Genomic DNA, 24,056 nt, shown 5'->3' with positions numbered 1-24,056 from the left:
TTTGCAGAGTTATACCGGGACTTATTTTACAGAGTTATACCGGGACAAATTTTACAGAGTTATATCGGGACATATTCTGCAAAGTTATACCGGATCATGGACTGAGCTATAGGGGATATTTTCCGTAGACCTATACGGAGGAATTTTCTGCAGAGCTATTCTGGGATAAATTGTACAGAGTTATATATAGAAACAGATTTAACAGAGCTATATGAGGACATAATTTGCAGAGGTATACCCGGACAAATTCTGCAGAGCTACATTACGGTGACATTACGTGGTACAGGTTCGAACCTAAATCATTATTGTGATCGTAATAACTCGAACACTTAGATTTATTTAAATTCCTTTATATTGGGCGTTTCCCATATTCATTTTAAGTTATTTCCAGCAGTTGGGGTTTTTTCCGTTATGTGAATTACAGAGTTGAAGAATAATTGAATTACATATTTATCTACTCGGTATCAATGTTCAAAGTAGGAGTCTTGAATTGGATGGTTTTCGGTATTTCCGATCTGCGTTGTTGCTGAGCGATTAAAGATGAGAGTGAGTTCTATTTATGAGTGTGCAAACTTTCATTAGTCTTTTTGGTAGATCATTTCCTACAAAGATATTCCGATTTTAAAAGTTTGTAACTCTGCTGGGAAACGCCTTTCAATAATAACTTTGTCAATAGTTTTGGTTATGTGTACTGTCATTTCAGGTTTTGAGTGAACTATTACGTGACCTCGTGTAGACCCGCCATGTACCTCGTCATTGCTATGTGATCCACCACGGGAGCGCAGCCGTGGGTAACAAAATTGACTCGTAAACAGGCCTTGGGCCCAACGCCAACCACCAGCATGCAATATCTACACATAGCCTCAGATCAATGAGCTGTGGGTAACTCCGGCTAACAGTAAATCCGCTTTGCGCAACACAGCCACTGCTTCACAGCACCGGAGCACAACTGGCCGGAGCGCAACAGGCCCTACCGCAACAGGCGCAGGTTAGGTTAGGTTAAGTTAGGTTACGTTAGGAGTAGCCTGTTGCGATAGGGCCTGTTGCGATCCGGCCAGTTGTTTTCCGGCGCTGTGAACCAGTGCCTGTGACTGAACGGCGCTGTTGTGGTGGGCGCTTTGTGTCAAAAGCCGTGAAGATGCCCGGCTGCGTTACGCTCGGGAAGGTATATGAATCGCACTGTGGACTTGGGCTATGCTGACCTCTAGCAATCCACCCATCCATCACAGAGCCGTACTCCAAAACCGTGACATGATTACGAATCAATTAATAGGCAGGAGCTAGCAAGACACACGATTTATATTTTTCTAGTATTTATCGTTCATTTATTATCATTGTTATCCATTTCTCATTTTTATTCATCCTTTATTTACTATCATTGGTCAAATGTCTGGGGTCAATGAGAGCTTATTTATTGAACAGTCCCCCTGTAAGTCAACATTCATCTCGGTGGTAAGCTAAAACATTGTTAAGAATTTCATCCGGTTTCTGATTGCAGTAATGATCTTAAATAAAAATTAATTTGTGGCAAGCGAGGCAAGATCAAATGTTGCAAATTTTATACGATGTCTCAAGCCGTCAATTTCACTAAAGAGAAGCTCATTTCGTCTATACTTCGATATTCAGTTCCAATAGTTTTTATTTTTCGTTGGCTTCTCTTTTCGACCCTCAACGTTAAGTTCTTTTCAAAAGAACGTCTAAACGTATCGAGAATTCTTTCGCTGACGTTGGTTTATGGCATGCAAATCAGCCAAGACGATGTAAATTCAACAATTGCTTCGCTCACAGCACGACTGATAGCGTCGACATTAACATCGAACGTTTGTCAAGGTGACGAACGTACGACAGAAGAATGCGATCCATGTAACGCCAGCCGAAATGCGTTTAGACCACCTGATCAATGTACGCAGAGTAAAGAAGATCGTTGTAAATAGTACTGTACCATTGAACAGCATTCAGATAATATCATTGAAGCAATTCCTTCAATTTCGATTATTGCCATACTTCCATCGATGATTGCATTTCAAATTTATATCCTTAATGGTAATTGATTTGAAATTACGAATCATGTATACAGTATACTTTTGAAGTTTATCTCATGCACAATATTATAGAACAGTTTAGAGTTCTTAAAATTTGTAAACGCGCAGCCAAGCAATTTTTACTTGAATCTTGCTGGTAAATGAGCAATGCCCCTGTGATATGAACAAGCCTGGTATTTTAACTCCCACCTTCCATATACGTATCTGCGCTACATCTGAGCTGGGAGCAGGCGCAAAGGATCCAATGTATCCTTGAAAATGATTGCTTGTTAAATTCTTGCTTTTTAGTTTTAACATAAAAATTGTTTTAGAAGAATATTTGTGCATAGATGTCACAAGAATCTACGTGTTATTCTATGATATCGCACAAACAAGTTATAATATAAGATAAAATTTTCTGAATTAAAACATACAAGAGTTTCTAGTTGCCAGACAACCTGTGCTGTTGCAAGCATCGCGTTACGTGATTTTTCAAGCAGACAAGAGCTTCTCTGTGATGATGAGACGACGCTCTGTAAGACGACGCTCATCGCAACGCTGCCGCGCTCGAGTGCTCTTCAGGTGGTGGGGTGGCAACGAGAACAGTAGAACACTGTTCTCGTGGTAGCTGCCACTGTTCTCGCGGTAGCTGCCACTGTTCTCGTGGTAGCGGCCACTGTTCTCGTGGTAGCTGCCACTGTTCTCGTGGTAGCGGCCACTGTTCTCGTGGTAGCGGCCACTGTTCTTAGCTGCCACTGTTCTCGTGGTAGCTGCCACTGTTCTCGTGGCAGCTGCCACTGTTCTCGTGGTAGCTGCCACTGTTCTCGTAGTTAAGGAACTTGCCACTATGTTCTCCTGCCGGTGGCCAGGCGTCAACGGAAACAGCATCTGCCACTGTTCCCGTAGTATATAGTTGCCACTGCCCTCGTAGTTGAGGCAAGTTGTCACTGTCTTAGTGGCAAGTGCTTGCCACGTCCATTACAGCAGTTGAATGAGCATGGACAGTGTAAATGCAGCAGCTAAGTCGGATGAAGCAGGAGCACGGATAGTGATGGCATTTTTCGCAGCTGCGGCTCTCATTAACTTAGTGTCAGTGACAGTAACTATAACTGTGTCCGTCAGTAGAGATTGTTTAGCAAGCATAATCTACTTCACTACTTGCCACATCGTCTGCCGCTGTTGCAGTGAGATTAAATGCTTCTTACGGAGCATTTCACTCGACTACCGCGATCGTGTCGAATGTGGTGATTTCAGAGTGCTATTTTTAATGAGCGGGATTAGCGACTTCGAAAGATATTTCAATGTCCAGATCAGTGTTGATACATTTTTGGGTGTAACGCGCTTACAGCGAGGCATCTAACAAGCGAACTCGTACCAATGATGCTTAAAATAAGGTAATTATTTTAATTTTCTAATGGACATTTGTGCATCACATGCAGTGATCATGCATCTTCTTTTTGTTGCGCTGGCACAGAGCACCGCTCACGCAGTGCTATTCACCGTTCGCTGTGCTGGTGCAGAGCACCGCATGCAGTGTTCTTTTACCTCTTACTGTGTCGCTTGTTTTCCTTCGGCCACCTCAGGTCCAGCAAAAATTCACCGCAAGTGACTAACGAAGGCCAACGTTAGCGCGTCAAAGTTCAATCGTGCGCGCGAGGTACACTGAAAATGTCGGTCTCGGGCCAGTGACGGGCAAGAGCCGTCAATAAGTTCGTCGTGACGTGTCGTCAAAGAACCAGCAGGAACACGGAAAGAAAGCATGAGGATATTTGCATGGGGCTGGAGAAGCGAGGCCTTGTGTTGGGGTCCAGAATTATCGCGTCTTCCTGCCGCCTCTCTCTAAAGTTTTTTTTTTCTGTAAGAGATCTACTGCTTGAATATGGAAATGATATTGGCAGCATGAAGAAGAGGGAGAAGAGGTGAGGCGCGTCTTTCTAGGTGTGGTTCCTCCCAACACAAGAAAAAGTCCGCTTCATTTGCTCGAGGTGAAAAAATCGACTTGGAAATAAATGAGCTGAATTTGTTTAGCTCTTTCGTAATGTTCGTCTGCGGAAACTCGCGGACGCTCAGGAATGTCTCAATGATAAGTACAGAAAAGAATTTATTCAGGTTTGAAGTTTTGCAAGATAAAAAAATTAAAAGAAATTATTTTAGGCATTTTCTCGTGCATGAGTGTCACATTTTAAATCAATTTTCAAATGAATAAGCTTGACAATAAATTCTCCTGTATTGTGGAGGATCCGCGCCTGCATGTACGTTATAATTTTATAATGTTGGTATTAACAAATGTATTACCTCTAAAATTGCACTTAGGAATGAAACACAAATATTAAGATTTGAACAAATTGGTGGTTGAGAGAGTCTTAGTATGAATTGATTATGAATTAGTATGAATTTCAGCATGAACTTCGAAATTAGTCTAAACTCTAAAGCAACCATGATCGATTTGCTGTAATTAATTAAATGATTAATACTATCATAGGGAGCAGGAGCCACACTTCTAAAGGTTTGAAAGTGAACCCGAGTCTTCATTTGATGTTGTGTTCGGAATTCGCATCTATGATTGATCAGCTGGTCATAGGAAATCACCGAAAAGTGATTTGACGTCTTAATTATTGCTGATGTCTAATCCTTGAGGCAAGTTACAGGAATCCCCTGCGATTTTGGAAATCTATTGATTGTTAATTAATTTTTATCCCAATTTTGAATGGCACACTTACACGAGTTTATTACGTTAAGCATTTATATTGCATACGCATATGACGAATCTATAATAGCAGTAGAAAATAAAATTACAACAGAATCTTCTAAGAATCCAGCCTCGCAAGACGAGACAACAAAGGGAGAACATTGCAAGAAGTTGATGGCACCGCTACTCGGGCGCCACAAAAGCTTAGGTCATCAATGAATACTTAACTTGGGCGAGTAAGCAAAAGTCTGAAGTTTCCCCCTAGGATGGCACTGCTTATCGTCGTTCGTTAAGCAGATCACCTGAAGGAGACCGCGCCATACCGACGCAAAACTTCACAAATATACAGCTGAAAATACAGTTGTATATTTGCACGTATTGTGATCAGGTACAAAACTACGGTTTGCAATCGAAACAATGAAAAAATTCATTATAATTTCATTTGCGTCATCACGACGCGAAACTTCGCAACTTTACAGCTGAAAATACACTATTACGTGCACGTATTGTGATCAGGCACAAAATAACGGTTTAAGTCGAGATAATGAAGAAACCGTTTTGAGGATTCTTTATATTTATTATTATACAGTAATATTCAATCAATGTGTAACTGATTAGATATAACAATTTTATTGATAATACACTGAAAAAATTACTAAATCTAGAAAAGAGAAATAAATTCAACATTACTTGTGATGTAAATCCTGCGCAACTGAAAAAAAGCCGATCGCTAACAAATATTCTAGGTTTGTAGATTTCTCTTGTTTGTACATTGTTTCTCATAGTCATTGTTAGCCTCTATTCTCTTATTTGTAAATTTTGCAAGGCTGTTCTGGGGGAAAGAAGGTAACACGGAAACGCGAAAATCAGCGGAAAATTTGAGAGAATCAAGAGACAGCAATAGCGATATGAAGGAAAATAGATAAAAAATAAGAAACTCTCTAAATAAACAAAGTTGTGAGTTCTGTGAATATTTTTCTCTCTTTTTCTGCCAGAAATAAAGGCAAAGAACGAACGAGTGGAAAGTAGGAAAAAGGCGCGAAGATGTTGCAGCTCTGAAGCTACTTGGCTCAGAGTGCCGCTCTAAAGGCGTCGTCCCGTCACCGATAATTTGCTCAAAAGAAACCACGGAATTGGAAGAAAAATTGCTGGAGATGCCGCGCAAAATTGCCAAAGAGATCGCGTTCCTTTTGAAATATTTGACCGGATTTTTAGTCTGCACTGTGGCGATGGCTGGGATGGGGGGTCAGTGGTGTAAATATCTCTCTGTTGGCAAGAATATTACTTAATATTCACGTAGTATATCAAGTATTAGATTACAACACTTTTGGACCTCAGTAGATGGATGTAAATTACTGTGAATATGTTCATTCATTTATAGTTTCTCGATTTAAAATCGGTTGAATGCACACGAAAGCCACGATTCAATTCAAGATACGCATAATTCACGCTGATTTATTTCGAATACCTTGAAGCAGATCAATGAAATGGTAAAATTTTTGGTTAGGGCGCAAATTCAATGCAAATTGCTATGAGTAATAAAATTTACGATCACTTGTTCACCAATAATTTAAACGAAGTAGAATAGCCCCCGAGGACGTTTAGTGTGGTGCGTATTAGTGCGAAATTAAATAAGCGTTCAGTTAAAGTTAAACGACACAAATTTACTTAATAAAGAACACGCATTTATTCAATGTTTTACAGTGTGTACTTTTGTGTCTTCCCTTCCAGAAGCCGTCCACAGTTGTGCAATCGGGACCAAGAGATGAATTGCCATTCAGTGACGAATCAAAATTAGTAGAGTATGCCTTAACAAGAGACCGCAATAAATGTCCTGTTGTAGACATCGTCTCTATTTGGAGTTTCGATTTATCGTCGCAGTAGTCGTTTGAAATCAATTAAGAATGAACGGTATTTGATATTTTCAAATTTAAATGCCGTGGCTCAGATAAAACAGATCCTGCCAATCAACTGTTAACTAGTAATCGATCATATTTCCGCGTTTGAAGAAACTATGATTATATTTTTAAATATGATTCGACTTGTATTCGACCTATCCTATAAAGGAATATCAATAAGTTGACTTGTACTGACTTGTTTCCATGCGCAATAGCATATAAGTAACCTTTTTCAAATATTACCTCAGCCAGAGCACTTCCCGCCCCTGCTCCACCGCCCACATGAAGTTCATTACATGAGCGCGCCCCAAAAAATTGCACCGAAGCAACAGGCCGCAGGCTCCTCGGCAAGATAGGCGTCTGTGTGGCAGCTCGAGCTCGCAATAATTGTTCTCAGGTCGACAGAAGCGCCTTATTAACAGCTGAAGACGAGTTTAGCCTGCAAAAATAGTACCAATTTGATGCCGCGGCCGAATTACATAACTCGGCCTAGCCGCCACAAACGCCTGAGGAGTCGTGTTCGGAGGCACTTGTTGAAGTTTCGGGGCCGTCACTCGAGCCTATTACTTAGACCAGAAGTTCATCTGGAGCGACGAATAAATGGCACACGCATAATAATGTGGTAAACACCATATTTACTTGTGGATTCGTGAGTGAAAATCGATACTATTCGCAATGAAAGAATAAAATAAGCCTACACAATTCAACAGACTTTTTTCTCACCAGTACTTCAAGTCTAATGACATATACAAAACTTCTCCAAGTTTGCAGATGCCGTTAAATGAGCAAAACTATCTTTGACTAGAAATAACTGATGAGTTGAGTCTAAAAAATACATATAAAAGTAATAGCTGGTATTAAATAAATATCATAACCAACATTAATCATCATGGAGCTAAGTTTTCAAATAACACAAAAGGATTAAAAAGTGGCAATATTCATAGCCCTGGCATATGAGATGCGAGTTTTGAAATGGAGTTCCGTACGGAAAAACAGAACGTAAACAGAACTCTAAAAGAAAAAGGTCTTGTTAATAAAAAGGCCTTTAGTATTTCAATCAGTGCCTCAGAAGTCACTCAGCTGAAATCTCATAACCACAGAACGCAGTAAGAATGAAGAAATATCGAGGAAATAATCTCTCATCCGTTTACCTAAAGAATAAAGAACTTTCAAAACGATTTCACCTTGATGAAAAATGTAAATTGAATTGTTGAAACATCATTCACAGTGAAATTCGATTTATGATTCCACTTTATCCTGTGGTTGTACATAATGGGTAAAATACTCTCGCTCAGAATGATTAAAGTACCTTCACTCTGATGACATAATTATCATAAAATATGTTAAAATCAAACAAATCTCCTGAATCGAAAATGAATCATCATTGGAATAGAATTCCTACTCTTACTTTTCACTGCATCCATAGTTTGGTTTTGCAGTCGGTTTAGGCGAGTGTGTAAAGGGAGCAGCACCCCGAGTCATTAGCGCTGATCTCACATGATTCATCTCTAATCCCCCATTGTGTGACCTTAATTACTCCCCCACCTTCTCTCATAATTCTCTCCCCCAACCCTACATCCAAGCAGCCCCATACTCCCCTTCATCAAGTCCCATTTAATCGTTGCTTCAAAAATGATCTCGCGGGACCTTGCCAACGGTAATGGGGGCGGTTGCCGGTGTTGCGGTGGCAACGGTTGCCGGTATTGAGGTGGCATATTCTGGCTGCGGTTTCCCGAGTTTCGGTGGTAACGATTGTGGCTGCGGCTATCTGTGTTGCAGTGGCAACGATTCTAGCTGCGGTTGCCCGAGTTTCGGTGGTAACGATTGTGGCTGCGGCTATCTGTGTTGCAGTGGCAACGATTCTAGCTACGGTTGCCCGAGTTTCGATAGCAACGATTGTAACAGCGGTTGCCGGTGTTACTGTGACAAAGATTGTGGCTGCGGTGGCAATGATAGTGGCTACGGGTGGAAGAATTGTGGTTGTTACGATTGTGGCTGCGGTTGCCGGTGTTGCAGTGGCAACGATTGTGAGGGCGGTTGCCGGTGTTGCAGTGGCAACGATTGTGAGGGCGGTTGCCGGTGTTGCAGTGGCAACGATTGTGGGGTCGGTTGTCGGTGTTGCGGAGGCCTTACACGTGGAGTGCGTCTTGGTCGAAGATTCATGTTCTCAGAGAATGAGGCGTTCGTATCAGGTACTTCCAAAATTTAGGTTCGAATAAAATACATCGAATGAACTCTGGAAAAATTTTTCATTTGAGTTTTGTTCGCTATAAGTGGAAAGGATAAATATAAAAACTCTTCACTCCCATGAAATTCGATGTCATTTTATGTGTTAAACTCTGCATAACTTGGACCATCGAACATGATGTATAACGAGGTATAACCGAATATTTGCTGGTAACCATTTTTTATACCAATTAAGATATTGGACAACAATTTATTTCGTTAGCAAACCAATTAAAATGCAATGCAAATTAAAATGAAATGTGCAATGCAAACCATTGCACATTTCCTTTTATTCCACTGCTAAATGCTAAAAATAACTAAAATATCTTATTTGCCATTTTTTTAAGTACCATTATTTTCTTTGCATGGAATACAGTAATTTGTCCATTTATTTAGATGTGGAGTGACAACCTGCACTCTCGCTCGTTGCGCCAGACACACGTTGTACAAAACTTGCGAGTGAGTAAACTGGGGCATCGCGTTGGTAAACAAAGTCCCTGCGACTGCAGCGTCGTCTTGAGCTCTTCTTTGTTTACGCATACGAACAACTTTTGAATCACTGAACGTGCGCTACAAAGATCACGCAGAGCCTCGCAAACTACAGTGATTTCTCTCAAGCCGACATCGATTGTTCACAAAGACGAGCTGTGGGGGAAGAAGCGTGTGATTTATTGTATCGGTCTATTCGACCTAAGTCATCGAGATGTAGAAAAGAGTATTCTACGGTTTAGAAAAGCTAGACAATTTCTGTCACATCTCTTTGGTTGCAAGCAACAGGATAATGCTTTATTGATAGCAGTGATATAAGCGAGTAAATTACAAGTTAAAAATTCAAAGTTACATTTTTAAAAACTCACGAATAATCAATGCCATTTAACTTTAGAACAAGGAAATTATACCTTCATTGAACAATACAGTTAACGGTTCATCCATGAAGAAATCGGGCGTATGACACGTGAAACTTTTCCTAATTTTGAGTCTAAATCTCCATGTATTACTCATCTTTGCAACACAACGAAATCAAGCACAAGGAGTGCCTCACGCAGCACTGCCAGGTTCACGAGTGCGGTGGTGACAGAGCAACTCATCACTTGTGATGAATTCGCCTAATATCGCCCGCTTTCTTCACCGATGAATCAAACTCGACACCGTAAATGAGCCGACCAGCCCGGTGCTTGTTCGCCGAAGCCTGCTGCTGCTTACAAGCGTATGTGCTTTCATCCGGGTCTTGAAAAAACGTTGAATTGACATCTGAGTGAGACAACACATCTTTTGAATCCTTAAGTTGATATGTGGATTGGGTTAAATAAATTTCTGACGTCATTCATGCGAAAGCGGAGTCAATTGATTAGAAAATTTAGATTGCACCACTTTCGAGTGAGCAGTATTAGTGACATTAGAAGCTATCCTGTTCCAAAGATTGATTAAATCAGGAATTTCTATATACATGGAAGATATTGTAAGTTATTAATGATACCAAAGAAAACCCATTACTTTATTCAATTCAATCAAAAGCATAACAATTACTATTAAATTTCCTATGAAATGAAAATGATAATTCTAATTACCTAATCCATGTTGACAAAATTCCTCAATCCGTCTTCTTCAGGAGCAACACATGAGAAGCGAAACAGACCTTTATTATAAAACAGACCCCTTGCTCATGGCCATTAGATAAATGTTGTCCATTTTTCCTCGTGCACGTTCCCTTCAGTCTTCGTCGTCACTTCAAATATTCCGAATTTGTGTCACAGGGTAAAATTAAAGAGGTCTTTAATTTTTTGTGCATAGGCACATCCTTCTTGCGGTGTTTTAAGTTGCGGGGTTAAGGTTTCTTAATTGGCGGACAAAAATGAAGTCTATCCTTAAACTTTATTTTTCTTCGCCTTTACCTTTTCTAAAGTTAAACCTTTGTGCGATAGTGTTTGACTAATTAATATCTAATGAATATAATAATAGTCCTATTTAATCGCGCATCTGTAAGCATAGCTTTCCATAGTAATAGCTATCTATAATATGCTGACATATGAAAAACTTGCTAAGGGGCTATTTAATAAGGACTGGATTTTATTATTGGAAAAACCACAGCGATTAGTTGCTACCAGTATGTATACTCGACCCCAACCTTGCCAGCCTGGTTCTTGCGGCCAAAAAGGGAGAAGATTTTAAACAGTTCATAGCGAAATTCATACAAAATTTTGCTTTAGTTTGTATTCAGCCCATTAAATCGTTATATCCTTTTGTTGATTCTGGAATCACTTTCCATCAGAGACTTAATTGTCTCTTGCGTAGAGTATATTCTCTATATGCAGAATGAGCGGCCAAGAATTATAATGCAATTCTATTAGGTTAATATAACAGCCCTGCATAAAATACCTCTAGTTCGCACTGTGATCATTCGTCCCGAACTCGGATGGCAAATGGACTCAATGGGATCAAACAACGAGGCCAAAATCTCATCATAAATAATAATGTTTCTGGAACGTCACGGTGGGGCCGACCTCTCATGCATCCATTTACAGAGAAGACGAATCGCGCGTCGTAAAAATGACATAAAATTCGGGTATGGCATATCTGTGAGGCTTGGTAATGGTATTAGTTCAGAATCTTGTCAAACCCGCGATAGAGGCTTGCTATTACTGGTAACATTAAGGATAACCAATATTCAGCCAACATTAGGATATTTTCACGGCTTTTTTAGCATGATCTTTAACGCGATAGAATCAAAATTATGCAATTTTCATGCTCAAACATAACACGAGTAAAATTTTTCGGTTGTCAAACCAAAGTTTACTAGAAATCGCAAACGAGTGACGAGTTTTAAGAAACACCAAGCTGTGTCTTGAGGCTACAAAAAGGACAGCTTTAGAGTTGTCAGTGCGTGAACTCTGTCGTTGTGCATATGAATCAGGGCAGGGACAGAGCAACAGCATGTTAGCAGCAACGTGAAGGGTGAGCGGCGGCAGCGCCAGAGCCTGCGCCGCAAAGGGCGAGTGGCGGCAGCGCCAGAGCCTGCGACGCGAAGGGCGAGTGGCGGCAGCGCCAGAGCCTGCGACGCGAAGGGCGAGTGGCGGCAGCGCCAGAGCCTGCGATGCAAAATGCGAGTGGCGGCAGCGCCAGAGCCTGCGACGCGAAGTGCGAGTGGCGGCAGCGCCAGAGCCGGCAGCGCGGCCGTGACTCTGCCGTAGATTCGCGGGTTTTGAGCAATTCGCTCAGCGTGAGCAGTGCGATTGGTCACTAGCATTGAGTGAAACTTATTATCAGGAGGAAAATTCCCGAGGATATTACGAGGAAAAAAAAGACAGAGATATTTTGGATCTACGGCGACGGAAATAGAAAGTCTGTCCCAAATTTGAATCTCATGTAGAATGAATTAATTAGAAATTGCCATGGAATTCAGAAGAAAGTCCGACTGACAATGAATTCGGCAAAATTTTGCGAGCAAATAAAAAATGAACGCAATGGGGGAAATGAGAACGTCCGTTTAACTTTCACAGTGAAATTCACCAGATTTATTTCAATTACAACCTTTTTACCGCGCAGCAATTTCAAAGAAATTACCGACACAGGTTGGAAGCCACCTTCTCTGAATAAATTCTAGGTAATTTTACAGAAATCGAATCAAGTTTTTAAAACTGTGAGACAATTAAAATTTTCATCCAATGGAAAATAAATTGTGGCGCAACAATGAAAATTATGAGCTCAACTTTCGGAAACCAAACTTTAGTGGAGGAAGTTCATTATTACAACTTGGATACCGTCGATGAGCGATGTTATGAGGAATCTTAAATAAGTTATAACAGACATTAAAAGCATTCTACTTTCAGCAAATCGAAAATCAATTTATTGATGTTAAACTGGCGGCTTTATGACCGCTCGCTAAATTTTCTGGATACACAAATTTAAAACATCTTAATTCATTATTTGTGGGAAATATTTTAAATTGCATCTAAAGTGGAAATTTAAATGGTACTGCATGATTTATGTAATTCCAGATCCTATGAATTTTTTTACATCTACGTTCGATGAGAGTATAACCTTATCAAAATATAAATATTTATTATACTGGTAACGCATTTAAGAAAAAATGTCAATTTGAATTGAATGCAATACTTGTCAGCAGAAATTCATAAGGACGACCGAACTTGAACGAAAGTCTTAATTCCTCATTGCACGGAAGACCAAACAAAATAGCAGAAATGAAAAACATGCAAAAATATTTTATTTATGTTCCATTTTTCCGACGAGCATGCGTTCAAAAAGTGCTTGTAACCCGAGGCTCTCCTAAAAGCAGCGAGCCGCTGGCGACATGTCCGCTAACTCCACTATGTATAACAGAAAAAATATAGTAAAATCGTTAAAAAATTATAAAAGCCTAGTTTTCATCCAAAGATAACGCCATTGTCGCAAAGTATGATAGTTGAATGCGCAGACATGTTTTACAATAAGGAAAGTGAGGAACCGATAAAGCGAGATTTTCCGTATCTTTAAATTTTGTCATAACTTTTATCGATGTATATAAACGAAATAATCATAAATATCAGCAAAAGATGTCTGAGAAAAACACATCATAAAATTTTTAATTTATTTACGGTCCTTTCCAGTCTTGGAGTTTCGCCCCCACACGAATCCTACCGGAGGTTTAAAATTCTCCTACGAATCAGAGAATCGAATTGTAACCGAAAATATTCGAAAGATATGCAAAACCTGTGATTGCAGGATATCATTTTTTTGTTTGGTCATTTTGCTTGTTTCTAGGAATATGGAATTGTCTTAGAGGTGTAAACTTTTTAAAACTTTCTTCGGAATGTATATTTTACAATATTTAGCAGTAAAAATATTGCATTTACTTATCGAAATATAAAATTGAATTATATTTTAATCTGATCTTAAGTTCGTGCAGCAATTTAAAACACTATATCTCTGCTAGATTTCATCTAGTATGGCAATTATCAGTAAAAAAACGTTGTTTATGATAATAAATTTAATCACAACAATTCAAAGAAGACAAGATTTTGTTTCATTACTAAAGAATTAGATTTGCGTTGATACGAATTCGTGAATATGATTCTTGATGTAATAATACAGTTAGTATTATTTAGAACATGTCAATGCATTATTTAGGAGACTGACATGTCTATGTATTATTTATGAGACTGACATGTCACTGCATTATTTAGGAGACTGACATGTCCATGTATTATTTATGAGACTGGCATGTCTAATCATTATTTAGGAGACTGGTATGTCATATGCCTTATTTTGGAGACTGACACGTCTAGGCATTATTTAAGGGACTGACATGTCTATGTATTATTTAAGAGACTGACATGTCTATGCATTATTTTCTTAGACGCACAGACCACATGCCTTATTTAAAGGATTTACACGTCCATGCATTATTTATTGGACTTCTATATCTATGAATCAGTCACTGGACTTATATGTCTATGCACTGAGAAGGTATAGAGGTCAGCGCTGCCGAACCTTCATTGGATTATCGAGGCTACCCTCATGGAATGCTGATGGCTCTCACTGGCGCGCATTGCTGCGCCAAACAATACAAATACGTCCAATAATTGAACATAAGCGCTCCCTATGGACGCTGCTGCTGTCCACAGCCCTCAGCTAAGAGGAAAAATCGATCCATATGGAGGAGTGAGTTGCGACAATATCTTTGTAATTATTTTGATATACAACGACATGAAGCTGAATATTAAATACTTTTTATAAACAGGAAACAATTTAATACTGATATTGAAGAACTGATTTAGAGGAAAAGAAGAATCTAAAACTAATCTACATGAACGAAATTTTCTGATAAGTGTTCGTAACATATTGCCTTTACTTTAAAATTGTTTAATATTGCCTTTACTTGTAATTTGTTTAGTAGGCGCTCGCGATTACCAGCTTGGGTGTAAACATGGACTTCTTCGACCAAAATATCCCATCAAAATTTGCTTAGCGGACGCAGGGCATTAAAAAACGTCTTAAATTATTCTAGACCGCGTCGATTAGGCTCTTTTCATTACGCCGCTGGGAAGCTCATAAATGTTGTGCTTGTGATGTGGGAGGAATAGGGGAAGTGTAGATAAATTTAAGTTATTTTCTAGGCAATATTAATTTTAAAAATGTATTTCTAATTGTTGTTTACGTGAATATTGTAATTAGTAAATTTAAAGTTAGAACTACTTGCTGTCAGAAAAGGTCGTTTTAAGTTTTGATTGCTTCCACTCGGTATTCACTGAAATCGTTGGTTGTTTATAGTTAAAGCAAATTAAAAATGAAATAAATTGTTAAAATGGCGAGGCTTGCTGGAGGAAGTGTTTTTAGGAAAGAATTAGAAGATCCTTTATTTGATTCATTGGTTCACGGGCCTATGAGTAAACCTTCTCCAAACCATCGCTGTCACTGAGTATAGGAAATGACAAAGACCTCTGCAAGGAATGTTTTAGGAGGAAAAGTAAAAGATCTTCTTCAGAACTGCGCGCCTCACCAGTCTTTATAGGCCATTAATTCGACTTTTAGAGAGCTGCTCCCGAACAGGCGACTGTGATTGGTTCCGGAGTCCGGATCCGGAAGCTTAATCTATTGCAGTCGTACGAGAAGAGCAGTTGTGAGTGCAAGCACACGCTCCTTATTTCCTTCTTTTTGGGGCGACGTATAAAACACACGCTGCTCGAAGTGTCACGCGTGAGAGATGGCGCTGGAATTCTCACCGCGGTTTTACGATGAGCTTTGCTATATGAGGTTTGGGTGCCATAAACACGTGATGGCCGTGTCACGTCTCGTAACATTCTCTTTACAGTCTCTTGGTCCTCACTTGAATTACTTTAATTGTTTTTTACGAACGGTTATGATCTCCTTGAGGCCTCGGCAACTCGTACCAGCTTTTGATGCGCTCCCACAGAAAACTTTCTTAGGTCCGCCATATTAGTTCGGGCAACTCGGCACGGGACTTAGACCCAACTTCAGCAGAGGACTGAATGACCGCTAGCATCGTAATTATCAGTGAGAGGCAGAGTTCTTTCTCACTTCTCGCTTGATCTGCGTCGTTGTTCAAATACCAGCTTTGTTCGTTTTAGGCCGCATGCCCAACTTCAGCTCTGTGATGATTTTGCAAACGCCTTCGAGGCCTCCAAAGTTTCACCAGAATGCCATATCGCAGTTATCCTAACCTGCACGTCCGTTCAATAGGAAGATTTTTGAGACGGAATATTGGAACAGCGTCGTAATACAATATAAAATATGAAGTATTGCCTAGCGCCAGAACCCGGATACTCAGCATACCGCATCGTCGTGCGATCCTTATCATCGTCAGGCATACTCGTATAAAAGTGCAACAAGGAGTGAAAGCTTTACGAGAGCAGAGGCAACAACACAGTCTTTACAAAGCCTCGTTTTTTTACAAGCTGAGAGCCACTTGGACTTTATGAAGTAGTAACACGGCCAGAGAAGGGAGTCGCTAATAAGCGAGGCGGTTGTGAGAGCTCCGGCCTTCCGATGTCACCTGGCATAAACCATAGTTTCGGATTGCAGGTTCGACATCAAGACAGAAGCGCCTGAGACTCATCGCATGGCCCGAGATCTGTTCTTGCGCTCAGTTTGCTGACTTGGGCGAAGATGAGGCATGTCAAAACTGAATTTTTTACGCGCTGAATGGATATGATATAAAAGAGAAAACCGGAAGCCATTTAACTCGGAAGCTTATGCATGAGAGTTCCATATATTGCCTTTTCTGGGAGGGAAAAAATGTCGGTGGATTAAAGGTGAAAAATATAGAATGTATGCAATAAAATATAGGATTGAAATAGAGAGAATTGCAGCAGGGGAAATCGTGCACAGGATCATCAGTGATCAATTATACTGCATATGGACATCAGACAACGCCATTGAGGGAACGGGGAATAGAAAAATAAAATTGCCTGATGAATCCTGAATCAATAATATACATAGAAAGAATTTGTACGTAAAAATGCATTATTAGCCGGTCGCAGGGCTACACTTTCCTTATTAGCAATAATGTAAAAACTTTAAATAGTGGAGGCTGTGCAGCATCACAAATTTTATTCTTAAAAATTTATGCAGTCGCAAATCCTCGATGGAAATTACTTTGACTGCAAAATTTGTATCAAAGCTATTAATGATTGATTGATTGATATTCAGCCACTGACCTATGAATCTTGCATCAAGTGGCATTTTGGAAGTTCTCAAAAAAATGTAGAGGCATTTCATAATATCATCGTGTCTTTTTGCAAACATTAAAAGAATAAATCTTGAGGCACTACAAAAAAAAATCACCTCGAATTTCTGCAAACAAAAAAATATATTGAGGCAGCACACGAAATTATTTCGTCTTTCTTGCCAAAGCCCCCCAATAAAAAATTGAGGTATCAGACATAATTATCTCATGTCTGCCCTAAAATAAAGCTAGCAATGAATGCAGTATGCAAAGTGCCACAGTGGACTCCTCAATTGAATTAGGTGCGGCAAAATGCCTTTGCCAAGAGCAATCGACTTCTGGATTGCACTTCACTGAGTCGCTGATACAAGCGATCTTAATGCCACCCCAGGCTGCAGGTGCGGTTGTATGGCGGCACAATTGCGCATCGTTAAGTCCCTATTGAGATAATTTTAGAACTTGACTTGGGTCGTCTAGACATGAAAGAAACAGAAATTGGAGCAATGGCTTCATAATTAGAAGAGGACATCCTTATTCGCTTTTGTTCTCTCGCTATTGCGGTCATTTCACCGAGCATACACCGCAACTGGGAAAAAATTGTGATGGCAGGATTGTTTACCACTGTATGAATTTCTTAGGGTGGTAATGCTGGTTCTTCTTCACTCTTCTTCATGCTGGTTTATGGAACAAATCAGCATTTTCTTCAAGTTACATGATAGACAAGATTGATTTTTTTGGAGAAACTGACGCAAAATTTTACGTCAAACTTTTATTTTTACTATATCATGCATGCACATACATATTAACTGATTTAACAAGGAAAATAACATCAAACAAATGAAACCTTGTTAGGCTTAAGCTTAGGCCATTATCTAATTGGCATGGAGAGATCATCGAAACTTCTTCCTTAAAGTCATTTTAAATATATACGTTGATAACATAGACCCTATTAATTATCATAATTCGATCTGTGCGTAAATCTACCTCACCAATTAGTGTTAACGAAGTTGAATAGAGTAATTTCTATGTTATTGTTTACAAGTTATTAGAAGCCATCGTTAGGTTAGAGAACTTCATCGAAGTGTTCAGTGGGAGTCGATGTATTCAATCCGCAAAAGGCGCCGAGTCGCTCCAGATCTGCATGGCAAACACAGCGAGGCTATCAATATACAGCGTCCAAATTACCGGGGCGTGAAGCGCTGCAATAACACACTCGTATGTAACCTCCGTCTGTAACAGTGCAGCGAAATACAGGCTGGAACACAGCGAGTACAACGCTGAAATACAGCTGTGTGAGGCTGAAATACAGTTGAGTGAGGCTGGTATACAACTGTGTGAGGCTGAAATACAGCTTTGTGAGGCTGAAATACAGCTGTGTGAGGCTGAAATACAGCTGTGTGAGGCCGAAATGCGGCTGTGTGAGACTTATATACAGCTGTGTGAGGCTGAAATACAGTTGTGTGAAGCTGAAATACAGCTGTGTGAAGCTCAAATACAGCTGTGTGAGGTTGAAATACAGCTGTGTGAGGCCGGAATGCGGCTGTGTGAGGCTTATATACAGCTGTGTGAAGTTGAAATACAGCTGTGTGAGGCTGAAATACAGCGTTGTTAGTCTGGAATACAGCTGTGGGAGGTTGAAATACAGCTGTGTGAGGCTGGAATACAGTTATGTGAGGCTGATATACAGCTGTGTGAGGCTGAAATACAGCGTTTTAGGCTGAAATACAGTTGTGTGAGGCTGAAACATAGTTGTGTGAGGCTGAAACATAGTTGTGTGAGGCTGAAACATAGTTATGTGAGGGTGAAATACAGCGTTGAGAGGCTGAAACATAGTTGTGTGAGGCTGAAATACGGCATGAATGGCTGATATATGGATGGGTGATGCTGAAGAAAGTTGTGTGACGTTGAAATACAGTTGTCTGGATCCAAAATACAGCTTCGTGATGATTAATAAAACGGCGTGTTGGCAACATACAACTACTGTGTGTTGTCGAAATACAGCTGTGTTCGAGTACTGTGCGTAACTAGACAACCTGGGTTGAAGAGCGGACGCTTGTTCCTTAAGTTCGTTTTTACAGCGGCTCCAAGTACATAGCGATATGGAGTCGTGCTCCATGGACACGAGTAACAGAGTTGCCGCTGTGTGAACACGGGACATTGAGTTGCCGCTGAGTGAATACGGGACATTGAGTTGCCGCTGAGTGAACACGGGACTTTGAGTTGCCGCTGAGTGAACACGGGACTTTGAGTTGCCGCTGAGTGAACACGGGACATTGAGTTGCCGCTGACTGAACACGGGACATTGAGTTGCCGCTGAGTGAAGACGGGACATTGAGTTGCCGCTGAGTGAACACGGGACTTTGAGTTGCCGCTGAGTGAACACGGGACATTGAGTTGCCGCTGAGTGAACACGGGACATTGAGTTGCCGCTGAGTGAACACGGGACATTAAGTTGCCGCTGAGTGAACACAGGACATTAAGTTGCCGCTGAGTGACCACGGGACATTAATTTGCCGCTGAGTGAACACGGGACATTAAGTTGCCGCTGAGTGAACACTGGACATTGAGTTGCCGCTGAGTGAACACGGTGCACGTATGGCTCCGAATCAACCTAAATTGATTATATCAATCATGATTACACTCACCATTGACTGGAGCTTGTGAGGACTTAAGGGGACGACCATCTTCCCTTCGCCAGCTGATCCTGGGCTGAGGGAAGCCCTTGGCGTGGCAAGTGAGGGTAACATTGTCGCGCTCCTTCACCACCAGGCTGCTGGGGCTGGAGCCTTCGTCCGTGATTTCGGGAGGCACTGAAGGAGAGGGAAAGTTTGAATTGATACAGGAGGCATATACCGTTTGAATAAAGTTGAATAAAGGCTATTTAAAATTTAACTCCATGCAGAACAGTGCGATGTGGCTGTATCGGAGAGTGATGTTCGGATACTCGGTTCCGCCTCTGGCTGTTCGGACTTGAGGATTATGGAATCGCAATATATCTTCAAACGAAAATTTTGTCTCAATAATGCACACAGTTTTTATCCTCTTGAAATAGTGAATCACTCAGCTTTAATTTTCTATTATTTATTTTCTAATGCTACGCGAGTGTTTGTTTTCGATTTTAGGGTTGATTTGTCTTTTATTTGTAAATTTTTGGGTTTTAATGTCTGACTTTGGACGTTGAATTATAATGATTGTTTTCATTCATTTTAGATTTTCGAACTGACGATTAAGCTGGACTCCGAAACGTTTTCAATATAGATATGGTCAATTTACTTGACGTTCTCTGTGCTTTTAAATTCCTTGTCAACTTGCGTTTTAAACAGACTAAGGATATAAGTACTATTTAAAATTTAATTGGATTTAGAACCTCATTTGCACAGAAGCACTGAATTCTGGCAATAAGTTATGACCAATTATTATTAATTGTTGTTTAAGGGAGACCATGTGTATAGGTCCCTTTTGTTTTATGCATTGAAAACAATATCGTGTGCGTAGTAATTGATTTGGTGAACATCGGTTTTTTATTGAGCACCTGAAAATCGAATATACGCTTGAGATCGTTTTATTTGAATTAACGTCTAATATCCGGAACTACTGTATTTGCATAATATAAATAAAAACATTCATGTTTATCAATGGAACATAGATAAAATGGAAACAATATAGGTTCGATAATTACATAATCATTAATTATATAGCATGAAGCCTTAGGCACGGAGGAACTGATAGTTCGTGTTCAGCGGTCCGCTCGAGCTGCCTAACCAAGACGGATGACTCGCCGCCTAATGACGTACAGCGTCGCGGCGCCTCGCGCTCCACCCGTCGCCAGGGGGCGCTTGTCGACATGCATTTCACACATTTTAGAGGATTTTGTTCATGCAATAATGGTGTTCTAATAAATGAAATCGATGGATTGAGATTGAATGGAATATTCGGAAATACTCAAGTACAATATAAAGCGAAAAAAAAATAAATTTTGAGTTGACACGGCCTGCGAGAATAGCGCGTAATGAGTGTAATTGGTCAAAATTTTATTAAATGGGGCTAAAAAAAAGTTGAAATAGAGGCTACGTAATAACTATTAAAAATTAAAGTTAAAATCAAAATAAATCGCGAATATTGAGCTTTATAATTGGAATTATGCCGAACACATAGGGAAGAATTGAACGAATTACGGTATTGTGGTAGATAAAAAATTGACTATTTTAGAGTCAACGAAATAAGTAATAAATATAATTAAAATACATTCAAGTTGGAGAATACTGCTTTATCATTGCAAGAAACTCACTGAAATACTTAAAAGATAGAAAAGAAAGAAAAGTCGCGCCAGACACTACACCGGGCACTCGCCAAAATGAAAACTGAGCAACCAGCGTATAATTCAGAATGAACGTCCAAGCGAATGGTGTTCCGGCTAGCGGCTGTAGCGCGGCTTGGCTGGCTTGTGTTGTTAGCCTAATGAACGAAGCCAACTGTTTGCCAGCTACACAGAAAATAAAAATAAGGGAATTAAAGACACAATAGAGTATGGCTAGTATAAGATGCGCATGTGTGAAGCAGACTGAACAGGAGATCTTTTTGTAAGGAAAGATCTCAGGTACGAAAATTTTATTTGGCTCTTTGTACATTGTAAACAATATCCAAACTCTCAAATAGATCGAGTTGTTAGTGGTAAAAACATGCAAACTTTTCAGTGTAACAAATTGTCAGTATTCATCACTCGGACAAGGTTTCATATGGCTCTAACTTTTACAAATGTATAACTAAAAATCCAAATGCATAGTTTGAATTAAAGTCGTTTGACGTCTCAGTTATCTGGGATGGAAACGTCAGAAAAATTTAATCTGTAAGTGATAAGCTTCAGAACGTTTTTGAACTACTTGATGTTATAACTAATCATTCTACGAATATATAGTTCTCTGTAAACTCACAGAATGACTTTTTTGGTCATTTAGAACGATAATAATGATAACAATATTAGTAAATGATTCCCATTAGAATTGAGCTGTCGTTGCACCCCTGCCAAACATACGATCCTCCGATAATGCTTTTGTCTACCCTATGAAGGGCGCTCACGTCCAGACAGGATGTTACATGGTTGAAGAATATAAGGTTGACCCACGAGGATTTCCGTCTTTCAGTTCAGCTTTCTTGTTACGTCAAGTAGATCGAGAAACGTAAACAATCCCGTCAATCGCATGACGGATTCGTTGATTGGTTTGATCGCATTTTGGTGATTGGTTAATTCCTGTGACGTCACTGAGATCAGTGACGCCACAGGCGAAAAACAGACTACATACGCAAAAATGAGCTTCTCATTCGTCAACCTTATACTAGTTCAAACATGGGATGTTATCTTGCTGCACTACTCTCGTGCATCATAGCGATGGCTTTGCTGCATTACTAAAGCGTTAACTGGTAATGGTTTAGCTGCAGCAATCAACCAAATCTTGTTTTCTTTCTGAAAGATTCGCCCACAACCTCACAGGACCTTACTGGAACCCTAAACCTCAACCTGGAAGTTGTGTCGCAGATTAAAACACACAAAACTTTGAAACAATATTTCTGCGCTTCTGATTAATAACCTGGAATTTATGTTGCTGTAAGACTCACCCACGACCTGCAGGTAGCCGGTCTGGCTTATCATTGGGTTGGAGTTCACTTGGCACATATAATTGCCTCGGTCCTCTTGTGTGACGCCGCTCACGTGTAGCGTCCACGACCGCAGTGAGTCGTGCGTGACGAAGAATCTTGGCTGCCGTGCGATCACGTGCTTGTGGATGCTTACGATCATCTGGCGGTCGAGATGGATCCAGGCCACCTGGGTGCCGAAATACAAATGGATGAGATTTCGTTTATTGATTGAACATTTTCATTATACTTAATGATCACTCACATGAGAATTCAAATCATAGTAATGTATAATATAGCTTATTTAATAGCGATAATACGTTTTTGGGGGCGATAAACCGGCCCTGAGAAATATGTGGCCGAAACAAGATTTGATCATCGAACATCAGAAGTGAAAAATGCCTTAAATGTGGTACATTTCTCGCGTGGTAGATTATAAATATCAAGTCTATGCTAAATTTGTTTAAAGTGCTGAGAATACAGGTAAAATGTAACATGGTCTTCAGTGAACTTAAGTTCAAGAGAAACCAATATACTAAAATACTTGTGTCTTCATTTTTAAGAACACTACGATAGAGTGAGTCGATTAGAAGAAAAGCTGCCGCTAAGTACGTGAGTTGCCTTGTGCTAAAATTTGAAGTGTAAAAATAAAATTGCTGAAGAACAACGTTTCCTTGCCAGAGCCACAGTAATGATGCATTGTAGCTGCGTACAGTATTTTATATTTCAGTTCATGAATTGCTTTGAATGATCTCAGCCGCTGCTTATAGCACCAAAAATGAATGAGCGGTTCTTTAATAAGAAAAGTGTTACGTAAAATGTGTTCTTTCGGTGCGTAAATAGCAATGTAGGACAAGCGTTACATTAAATGAGTCCATTAAATGAGTAGATGCGAACATAACCATGCAGTATAAGCTTTGCTGGGAGCGAATTATTTAAGTGCGTATATCATGGTTAGCCTGACGGCATAATTAAGTCCCGTATAGCAGCAGTGCGTATAGCTACATGATGTAAGTATAAGTCCCGTATAGCAGCAGTGCGTATAGCTGCATGATGTAAGTACAAGTCCCGTATAGCAGCAGTGCGTATAGCTGCATGATGTAAGTACAAGTCCCGTATAGCAGCAGTGCGTATAGCTGCATGATGTAAGTTCAAGTCCCGTATAGCAGCAGTGCGTATAGCCTGTCTCTTATACACATCTAGATGTGTATAAGAGACAGCATCAATATTCCTAATGGCAATTTTGGAGTACCTTTCTATGGATTACTAACAAATTATTGATCCCTGTTAAGGATAGTGGGATAAATAAATGCCTATTTGAGCAAGTTTGCAAAAGCCACCTAATCTAATCATCATTCTATGCTGTGTACCAAAAAAAAGTAAAAAGTGAATATTATTTCATGTATTGG

The 24,056-nt window shown here is 40.0% G+C and overlaps 1 protein-coding gene across 1 annotated transcript in view; it reads right to left on the bottom strand.

Moving 5' to 3' along the window:
- Window positions 1–24,056, bottom strand: part of LOC108670488 (lachesin) — a 58,680-nt gene that overhangs the window by 5,899 nt on the left and 28,725 nt on the right. Inside the window, exons 3-4 of the mRNA XM_047884302.1 lie at window positions 22,630–22,837; window positions 19,662–19,826 (exon numbers count right to left, since the gene is read on the bottom strand). Coding sequence (XP_047740258.1) covers window positions 19,662–19,826; window positions 22,630–22,837 — 373 coding nt within the window. The remainder of the gene's footprint in view (window positions 1–19,661; window positions 19,827–22,629; window positions 22,838–24,056) is intronic.

Source organism: Hyalella azteca, unplaced genomic scaffold, assembly GCF_000764305.2.
Source record: "Hyalella azteca isolate HAZT.00-mixed unplaced genomic scaffold, Hazt_2.0.2 contig15124, whole genome shotgun sequence".
NCBI lineage: Eukaryota > Metazoa > Arthropoda > Malacostraca > Amphipoda > Hyalellidae > Hyalella > Hyalella azteca.
This window is presented reverse-complemented; position numbering and strand designations above follow the sequence as displayed.